Source organism: Abrus precatorius, unplaced genomic scaffold, assembly GCF_003935025.1.
Source record: "Abrus precatorius isolate BTA unplaced genomic scaffold, Abrus_2018 Scaffold10, whole genome shotgun sequence".
Taxonomy (NCBI): Eukaryota; Viridiplantae; Streptophyta; class Magnoliopsida; order Fabales; family Fabaceae; genus Abrus; species Abrus precatorius.
The window spans coordinates 29,210,026-29,220,703 of NW_020874292.1; the positions used below are offsets into that span (position 1 = coordinate 29,210,026).

The window sequence follows — 10,678 nt, forward strand, 5'->3', positions numbered from 1 at the left end:
TTATACATAATTCAATTACAGTTGAACAAGAACTAAATTAATAAATCTCAATTGATTTAATCATCGATCCAATTTTAAAAATACTGTGGATTAATATTTGCCTTGTACTTATTATAATTAAAAAAAATTACAATTTTAAAAAAGGTGAAAGTGGCACCAGTGAAACTGGACGAATCGTGAGTACTTTCTCACCTTTCCCGTTCTACAAAACCCTACACAAGCCACGAGCTTGAGATTCTGCTACGCTCTCGTTCTTCATCAGAACCGAAACCTTTCGCCGCAAAATGCCTCCCAAATCTGCCAAATCCAAGGAAGCTCCAGCTGAGCGAGCCATCCTCGGTCGATTCTCTTCCCACCTCAAAATTGGCATTGTATGATTCTTATTTCACTCAGTGAACCCACAAATTTTCGATTTTTTTACTATTTTCAGCACCCCTTTGTCAATCACAAAAATGGGCGTTGCCCTTTTCAGCTTCATTTTCATGCTTGATTGATTCTGTTTGCAACTATTTCATTCTTATATTGTGGGGTCAGATGATAATTACTGTGCACTGGAACTGAACTGGAAATATTTTATGTTGCTTTTTTTTTTTTTTGTTTAGATGTTTTGATTGAGTTATTGAAATGAAAACTGTCATCTGAAGATTTTCTATGAGTGTTTTATGTTATTTGTTGTTCTTCCCTTGTTCAGGTGGGCTTGCCAAATGTTGGAAAGTCTACTCTTTTTAATACTCTTACCAAGTTGTCAATACCTGCTGAGAACTTTCCCTTTTGCACCATTGAGCCTAATGAGGCGCGGGTTAATGTCCCCGATGAGCGATATGAGTGGCTTTGTCAATTATACAAGCCAAAAAGTGAGGTATGTAATGGAGCTTATATCATTGTCAGTGAATCTGGTGATCTTGTTAATTGAAATTTACTTTTGTTAATCCGATAGCTTACACTCGAGCTTTAACTACTAATTCTATCTGTTGCACCTGACCTGACATATTCTTCTTTTAGTTGTTTGTTGTTGATGGATTGGTCTTTCCTGTGTGATGGTGTGTGTTTGTTGAAATTGTAAAACAGGTCTCAGCTTTCTTAGAAATCCATGACATAGCTGGATTGGTCCGAGGTGCCCATCAGGGGCAAGGATTGGGGAATAGTTTTTTATCTCACATCCGTGCAGTAGATGGCATTTTCCATGTTTTACGTAAGATGATGTGTAATCTTTCCTGCAGAGTGCAGACCACTTTTGTTAGTGCTGCATCATGAATTTATGCCATTGTAATGTCAGTTCGGGAGTCATTAACCTTGAGCCCTTGCTGCTTGTTAGGTGCCTTTGAGGATTCTGACATTATCCATGTAGATGATTCTATTGACCCAGTTAGGGATTTAGAGACCATTACTGAAGAATTGCGGCTGAAGGTATGCATAATTAGCAACTTTTATTTATCACAAAAAATGGCTATTGGACCAACAATTATTTTATTGTTGTTTGATGAAACATGAATTTTATTGATAGGTTGTAAAGTATATACTCTTTTAGGGGGCGTTTTCCTGACAGATATGTGGAGTAATTGGGTAGCTTTGCTCCATTGTATCTTTCTTCGTCTTTGTGTAACTTTTTTTAATATTAAGGAGGATCCCTTTTCCTCCAGTTCCTTGTAATTTTTTCTTTAGTGCAAATAAAAATCTTATACCTGTTTGTATACTGTAATATAACTGCAACTAAGCCTTTCCCCCTCTGCACAATATTCTAGGATATTGAATTCATGGAAAGAAAGATCGAAGATATTGAGAAAAGCATGAAGAGGAGCAATGACAAGCAGTTAAAAATTGAGCTCGAATGTTGTCAAAAGGTCTAACTTTGGTTTCTGAGCATTATATGATTCACCCCCCCCCCCTCTTGTTTCATATATCTTATACAGTGCTCAATACCTACTGTATTTGCTAAATACACTGGGACAATTTTTTTACTTGTATCTCTTATTTATTTGTTTTTTGGGTGGTATGTGTTGTTGGTGCTTTCTGTGATATGGTTCTCTTATGGGTTCCATGATACATTACTACATTAAAAGGCAGCAAATTTCTCAAACATGGACAGGGTTTAACTTGTTTTGGGAATAAGTTTTGCTGTAAATTGTGTTGCATTTGGCATGTAAATGTTACTTGTTTTTTATCAAGAGAAAATGTATCTTCACTTCCATGTTTATTGTTGATCAAAAGTCTTTCATCCAATGGTTTAATGGAACTAGTCAAGACATAGTGCATCATATCAATCAACTATATGGCTAGGTGTCTGGAGAATTTCTTGATTTCTGTTCAGCATGCTGGTAGCTTCCTGCTCATTTCACCTTTCACTTGGTGTTTATGACTGGAGTTGACATCACTTAATATCTCCTGCTTACGTGCAATTCTCATGGTCCTGTATGAAATAGAATGTAAGTAGTCAAGTTAAAGTTTGTCATCAATGGAGCTAACTTATTTTAGCTCATGACAAAGCACAGAAATTTTGCTTCTGTAGTTGCATTTATCTTATGCCTTGCAGTCTCATCAAATTTTGGTGCTATCTCTTAATTGTCACTTTCACATTTTTTCCTCTTCTCATATGTTGAAGTTTCTACATACAAAGAATGTGTAATACATATCAGATGAAAATTGTGGTGGTGATTCTTCATGTCTTCAGGTGAAGGCATCGCTTGAGGAGGGAAAAGATGTACGTCTAGGGGATTGGAAAACTGCTGATATTGAGATTTTGAATTCCTTTCAGTTGTTAACTGCAAAGCCTGTTGTATACTTGGTAACATTCTTTCTCACTCTCTTAGAAAGTTCGTTTTCTTTGGAGTGTAAAGGTCCTTATTGTTTATTATGTACAAGTTATAATACCTGTTGGATACCCTTTCAGTCGCAGCACTTCATCTTATGTTAATTTATCAGTGTTTTTCTTAATTTTTATTATGGTTTTGAGGTTCATATTAGTGGGAAAATGGAAGCATGATACCAAGTTAATAGATGACGTTAATTTTTATTTTTTTTAAATTCAGGCTTATTTTCTCTTGCTTGCCTTTTCTTTATATACATTCAGCATTATAGTTTATAAAACCATCTATGTTTATGTTAATGTTTGATTTGACTAAATGTCATAAATGTGTTTGGTATGCTTAAAAGGTTTTTGGGAATATTTTCATGATGATTATGGCTAAAACTTTCCTACTGTCACAGGGAATCTTGGACTCCCACCCCTCTAGTGGGAATATGTTTTGGTAAACAGTTAAAAAAACATCACGTTTCTTAAAATGTTTATGCCAAACATGGGAATCTAACATTCCCAACTTAGGACTCTTGGGATACTTAAGAATCCCAAAAAGTTATTTCATATCTTCCTGCCAAACACCCAAGGTAGTAGATTGTCTGTGCATCTTATGAAGATAGATGAGCTGTAATCTATGTCTTTTGATACTGTATTTCATTACAAATTATTTTTGTGAATAAAAAGTACTTATGAGTGCTTTAATCTAACATTCACAATTTTCAGAATGTGTTGTCATTGTTACTGTTTTGTGTCATACCTATAATGTTGGTGCTTCCATAAAGTATTTCCTTAGTGAACGAGGAGGGGAGTTATATCATAGTCCATATTAGTGTTATGCCATTCAGACTATTTTACATGAAATTTCTACCTCTTGATCCCTAAATTTCATTCACAGGTTAATATGACTGAAAAAGATTATCAAAGAAAAAAGAACAAGTTTCTTCCCAAAATTCATGCATGGTATGTATCTATGTAAGCCTTTTGTTTTATTTTTTAAAAAATATTTTTTCTTTCATCAATCATTTAGACCTTGCCTCTCTCCATGACTATCTCTGTATGAGTATGAAGGTTGCTAAGAAATTAGTTGTAAAGTATTCTACATATTTGTATGCAAAATATTGAACATATATGCCCTTCTAGTGTCCTTTCTTCTGAAAATGTGCTACTTACTTAACTTAGGTTTCCTTTCAAATATTCAACATATATGCCTAAAAAATGATGTGTTCTTAAAGATGTTCTTGGCAAGGGAAATGATGGGATGGAAGAATGTACTATACTTGATCTGTGCATTATGCTTTGGTGTACATAGAATATGTCAATTTTCATTTCTTACATTCCATTCCTGCTTTGGACTCGTATTAGCTATACACCCTAGCCTAGGTAACAAAACGACAGTGCAAGAGTGGGTGTGAAAGGGCAACTGCAAACTAGCAAAGGCATCCACTTATAATTATAGTACTGGACTGGACTGGACTGGTGGTGCATCTATGTTATTTATATTAAAATTATGTGTGTAATCTATTTATTATAAGTAAAGGATTGAACTGAAACTGTGCTCCGCTGCACACATAAGCTCTGTTGTTTGTAATTTTTTATAGTGTTTGCAGTAAATAAAGAAGTGTAACTACAGTCTTAATTGAGTTAATTATATCCTAACAATTACAGCTTGTTTGCATCCTACATATTTTTCACTTGCTAAATCTAGCACTCTTAACAAAACTTAAAAAGTATTTACATATCCTTCTGTAAAATTATCAACTTTTAAGTTTAAGCAATACAATATTTTCTATAAAAGACCATATTTAGAAAAGAAAACTGAAAAGTGGAAAATGAAAAATTACAAGTTACAAATCAATAGAAAAATCATATATTGGTTGTTTTTAAATATAGTAAATTTAATTTTGTGACTTAAAAAAAGACAAGTATTGGATGCAGACTATAGAGACTGCACAAGTTTCATCAGGAAAGCAGACTGTAGAAGTCACATTGCATGGCTGGTGACTCAGCAACTTCTACTAACAATTAAAAAATTGATCTTCTAGATTGCTGAGCTAGAATTTTGGGATGCGAGTTGATCCCATGCATGCTTTAAAGTAAGAATCCACACATGCTTCAGCCACATGCTATGGCTGCATGCCATTGCCAGTAGATTTCAATCCGTGTAGCTGTTAAATTGGAAATGATATTGTAGATTATATCATTACTTCTGTTTGAAATTTTAATACTAATTTCTTATTATTCTTCTGTGAAAACAGCGTATCCTTTGTATTAGTAGATGAAAATGTCAACTAATTTGTCACATTTTGTTGTTTCTTATGTAAAATTATTGACTTTTTTTTTTCCTTTTTTTTTGTATTATTCTCTTAATATTTGGTATTTTGTAATGTTGAAAAAGAAATTTAATTAACTGTGAACTCCTCTGTTCTCCAGGGTACAGGAGCATGGTGGTGAGCAAATTATTCCTTTCAGCTGCGCCTTGGAGAGGAATCTTGCAGACATGCCACCAGATGAAGCGGCTAAGTATTGTGAGGAGAACAAGGTTCAAAGGTCTGTTCAAAGTTTTTGTTTTACTGATATTAAATGTTTGACTTCAAATTAGTAACACTAACACCTTTGTCCCTTTACTATGGTTAATGTGTAATTTTGATCCCCTAATATTTCTTTCCCACAATTTTTTTAATTGCTATAATCAAGTCTTCCATCAGTGATGAATTTGAGGTACTGAAATTTTAGAAAACAATGAATTGTGCGCTTGAAAGGACAAAATGCAGTAAGTAACCATTTTTAAAAATTCAAATGATTTAGATTTTAATAAAATAGAAGACATTATGAGTATTATCTTATAATTTTCTTTTTAACCCATGGTACCAAGTCACACTCTTTTTGCTAATTTCTGTGCATGTACACTGTGTCTCAATCCTTTTGAATTGAGGATCAGCAGTGGCCTCATTAAAACAATTTGAACAGAAATACCTTTTTGATCACTATATAACTACATCAAGAGCTTATTCTGATTGTTTTGCTATTTGCCAGTAGTTTTATCCATTTTGCTACCAAATTTTAGTTTAATGCTTATTAACTTTGAATAGTTGATATGTAACTATATTTTCTATGCTTCTAACATTTGACATTCTTCATTTCAACAGTGCTCTTCCCAAAATAATAAAGACTGGATTTTCCGCTATTAATCTTATTTACTTTTTCACAGCAGGACCTGATGAGGTAGTATATCTCTGCACCTCCTTTCTTACTGATGAAGGTTGTCTTTTAATTTTTTTCAAAATATTGTGTGGTATTTGTGCAACAACCTCACCAAACTATAATTTTATTATTATTTTTTCTAATGTTGACTGTTGAGAATATTATGCACAAGTAAGAAAAACTTTTCCTGTCATCCATTGTGTGATACAAAGGTATTATATTATCGACATATCATTGTCAATATTCTATATAAATAATATTATGCAAGAAGATGATTTACTATTGTAACTGGAGATCAAATTTGCAGCTCTAAAATTAATTGACTTTGTCGTGATAAGGTCTTGGTCCTTGATGCTTGTTTTAAGATTAGTAAATAGAGATTTGACAAGTTAATATTCCTAGAATTAAGTGGTGGCTACTTAAAGGTGAGAAACAGTTGGAATTTCAGAAGCAATTTGTAGAAGAGAGTAGCTGGGAGACACAAAGTAGTGCCAACATCATTTGGAACAATATGGTTACGAAAGTCGAGAAAGTTGCCAAAAAACTTTTAAGTGAATTTATAAGTTTTAGACCAACAGACAAGGAATTGTGATGGTAGAATAAAAGTATGCAAGAAAAGATTAGAGAGAAGAGGATGTGTTTTAAAATTTTGCATATATGTAATGCTGAAAGTTGGCCAAGGCATCGGAACGTAAGAAATTAGACAAGAAAAGCATTTTAAAGCTTTTGAAGGGTTCTATTAAATTCTTGGGACAAAGTATGGTAAAAAAGGATTTATAAACTTGCTAAAAGTAGAGAAAGATAATCTAGAGATTTGGATCAATTTATATGTATTAAGGATAAAGAAGGAAAAATTTAGGTTTTGGATCAAGACATCAAAGACAAATAAGAGAAATATTTTTATAAACTTTTTAATGATAGACAAGGAGTAAGTGGAAATATAGTAGGACTAGAAGTGTAAGCAAATTATCTAAATTTGTCATATTTCTGTAGGATTCGAATTGAAGAAGTAAAAGAAGCTCTTAAGAAGATGGAGAATGGTAAAGAAGTTGGCCTTGATAATATTCTTATAGAAGTTTGGAAAAGTTTCGGAAAACAAGGGCTTGAGTGTAACTGACATCAAATGTGTTTCTTGAGGGCCCTTTTTCCCTTAGTTTTGAACTTTTGATATGTTTCTCTGTTGGGCATTCCTTGAGAGTACTTTTTTTGTCTGAGCTGAGAGTTGCTATTGCTGTTTGTCTCAACAATATTAAGAGTACCTAGGTTGTTTATGAAATATTTTCTTACAGCCATTTTACTCTGCCATTCCACACTGGTTCCTTTGTGTCTGAATTCTGTTTCTTTTCTTCATATATGATAACTATGGTTGGGATTCTACCATGATTCACTTACGCAGCATTTGTTTCCTTACCATGTATAATGTGCTTTTAGGTTAAATGTTGGCAAATTAGACGCCAAACAAAGGCTCCTCAAGCTGCAGGGACTATCCATACTGATTTTGAAAGAGGATTTATTTGTGCTGAGGTTAGTTCATCAATTTTTTACTTAATTCTGATTTGTCATATTCTCCCTCCTATACAACAGCCATTATTGGCTTAGCATTAGAATTCTATAATTATTGATTAATACTGTTAAATTATGTGTGAAGGTTCTATAGTACCCCAATATGACTTCAGAATCTTAGAATGGTTTGTCCTGCTTTAGAAGAATTTGTTCAGGAAATAGGATTTGTATGTCTGAAAAACCTTCAATTTTCCGTTTTGGTTTAGGCAGAACCTGAGCCAGGTTTGCCCAACCCATTTTCTGCGTGACACATTCTGGAATAACTTGAATTGATGAAGTCATGTATATTTGGGCAAATTGGTTTTATTTAATGCTACTTTTGGTGCAAAGAGAACAATTTGATTGATTAAGAATAGGAATTAGTAAATAAAAATTAGAATCCTGTTCCATAGTTTGCTAAAATTAGAAATAAAATGGCGTGAAGTTTAACCTTTTTTATTTCATATTTTTTGTATATAATACTAATATCTAGTTTTAAAGAAAATTTAAATGTAAATGTAAATTTTAAGCAACATAATGAAATCAATCATGGCGATACTTTTTTTCTTAATGATTGTTTTTAATTATTGATATGTTGCAATTAATAGCTATGGCCATATGCTTCATGATAGTGATACAATATTTAGGTAACTATTAGCATAAAAAACTATCTTAAAAACTAACTGATGATAATCTGGAATGGCAATTGTACTATGGAGAAAACTGCAAGGGCAAATATCCAACGAAGTAAGAACTGAAAATTACACACCATAAAATCAATATTTTTTTTCCATGATTCTAATCAAGAAGCTGATTCACTCTTGGAATATGAATTTACTAGAAGGTAAGAATCAAATTGAATCATGCATGCTATTTGGAAGATGGTGTCTATGGTACAACCTACTCTATTCACTTTAGATTATGCATTTAGATTTGTTCAAAAGTCATTGAACAGTTTTAATTTTCTAATTAGGAAGAGATACCATGTAATTCCATTATTTGAAATTGCAAATTGAACAGTTTTTTTTTTGTTACTATTCAGATAACTTGCTGCTATTTTTATGACCTATTTGGCATAGCTGTTGTACATATCTGAATGTATTTGGTCTCTTCACTGGTTACATAGTTTAACTTATCATAATTGATCAGTTAACTTTTTCCCTTTTGCTATAGGGTGTTTTTATTGTTACGATGACTTTTATATTAACAAATATGTTCAATATTGCAACAACTGATTTAGGTGCTTTGTTAATGTTGTTTCAGGTGATGAAGTTTGATGATCTAAAGGAACTTGGTAGTGAGGCAGCTGTGAAGGTATGAACTTTCTTTTAATGTGACTTTTACTGTTTTGTTGTTGCTTCCTTGAATGTTGTCCTAGTGGCTGGCATCAAATCGTTAACTGAGTGATGAAACAGAAAAATGACCCATAAATTTTAAAGAATTTGCTGGAAAAGTGAGGAAAGATTCTTACTCACTTGGGCAAATTGAGATAGCATTCCAGGTCTAATTGCTTGGGTTATTTGTGGCTAAAAATTTGAGACTGAGGAAATCCACTCTAGCTCTTTTTTTCTGTATGTAGTTCAACGTAGGGTCAGTTAGCTAGAATTTTTTTTTTTTTATGTTTCAAGTTAAGTTAAAGTTGTTTGTCACTTGCATTTATGTTATTATATTGGAAATTGTTTCAACACATTTTGCAGTTCCCATTTTTCCCCTCACTTATTCCTTTAAAGTTCCAATATTCACTATCATATAGAATAGTTGGTTGTGTAGTAGTATGATTACACTAGTTCTTTGTATGTCACTTATAACCCCTATTGAAACTTATGTTAAACAAATAAAGACTCAAAATTTAGCCTTAATGTAAATATATTCCTGAAGGAAAATTTGTAGATACGCCTTTAGGAGTTCTCTTGTAGTTATCTCATTATACATGTATGCTATAAAATTGATATTTTAGGAAAACCTGCCATTAAGCCAATTAACATTTGAAAATAGATGGAGAGGTTCTATTTCTTGACTAAATATATGGAATGAAAAGAAAATAATGTCATGTTAATTTAATTAGGGCCTTTAGAGAAGTTATTTGTTTGTGGAGAAGATTTCCTTTTCTACTTTCCTTATCTATGACCTGGAAACTTCCATTGACAGTTGTCAAAGAGCAACTACTGTACAAAATCTTGTTCTTAATTTTATCATACTTGCATTAATTTGTAATAGGACCTGACTTCGACTTTGTTTTATCTTCCTTTAAGTAAGGAATAAAGAAAAAGATGAATGCTAGGAGATGTCATACAATAATATGAATCAAAAGATGGTAAATTTTTGCAAGGTGATTTTTTTTTAGACTACCAAGAATCTTCCATAAGATAATTGTATGCGAGCTGGTCAGAACTGTAATGAGCAGCAAAATTTGGCTAGATGATTTTAAATAGAATGTGTTGCACTAAGCGGGAAAAAAAGAGCAACCATGGCTTATAGCTTTGCTGCATTTTGCTATTCTGCGGCAGAAGACGTGTATTTTTTAACAGGAGTCAGTCTGATTTCTTTTATTGGGTTTCTGACATTTGATGCTGATTGCACTGTATTTAGGTTAAGTGCTATACATGTGCAGCATTTGGTTTCAGCATATGAAACCTTTTCATTTATGTGCTTTGTGCTACTAAAGACATAACCATTTCTTCTACTTTGTTGTATTGTCTATTAGGCTGCTGGAAAGTATAAACAGGAAGGGAAAACGTATGTGGTCCAAGATGGGGACATTATATTCTTTAAATTTAATGTTTCTGGTGGGGGCAAGAAGTAAAACCAGAGATTCACCTGAAATAGCATTGGCTGGTTTGCATGGAGTGTGTGTTTCATGATAGGCATGCCTACCATGTTGCACATTTTGTAATAGCTTGAAAATGTAATTTTTTGACCTTTTTAAAAATTATTTACCTATTTAGATTTAAATATTTGTAGCGGATTTTGACTTCTCAACCATTTCCATAATTTCTGTTATGTTACGCTACATCTTATAGCGCTTTTGAATGTAGAGTACTAATGAGTTGATGCTTACTGAGTTATTGTATGCTGGATCAATTAATTTAATGTTACATAGACGCCTTCACAAAATTTTGATGTTGGCTAGTAATTTTGCTG

General features: G+C 32.7%; 1 protein-coding gene across 1 annotated transcript; it reads left to right on the forward strand.

The window, feature by feature from the left end:
* Positions 1–160: 160 nt before the first annotated feature.
* LOC113846599 (obg-like ATPase 1) lies at positions 161–10,678 on the forward strand. Its single transcript, XM_027475055.1, has 12 exons — positions 161–371; positions 692–859; positions 1,069–1,192; positions 1,316–1,407; positions 1,743–1,841; positions 2,669–2,782; positions 3,690–3,754; positions 5,225–5,341; positions 5,941–6,016; positions 7,427–7,519; positions 8,801–8,851; positions 10,242–10,678. The coding sequence occupies exons 1-12, from the start codon at positions 285–287 to the stop codon at positions 10,338–10,340; spliced, it is 1,185 nt and encodes a 394-aa protein (XP_027330856.1). The 5' UTR covers positions 161–284; the 3' UTR covers positions 10,341–10,678.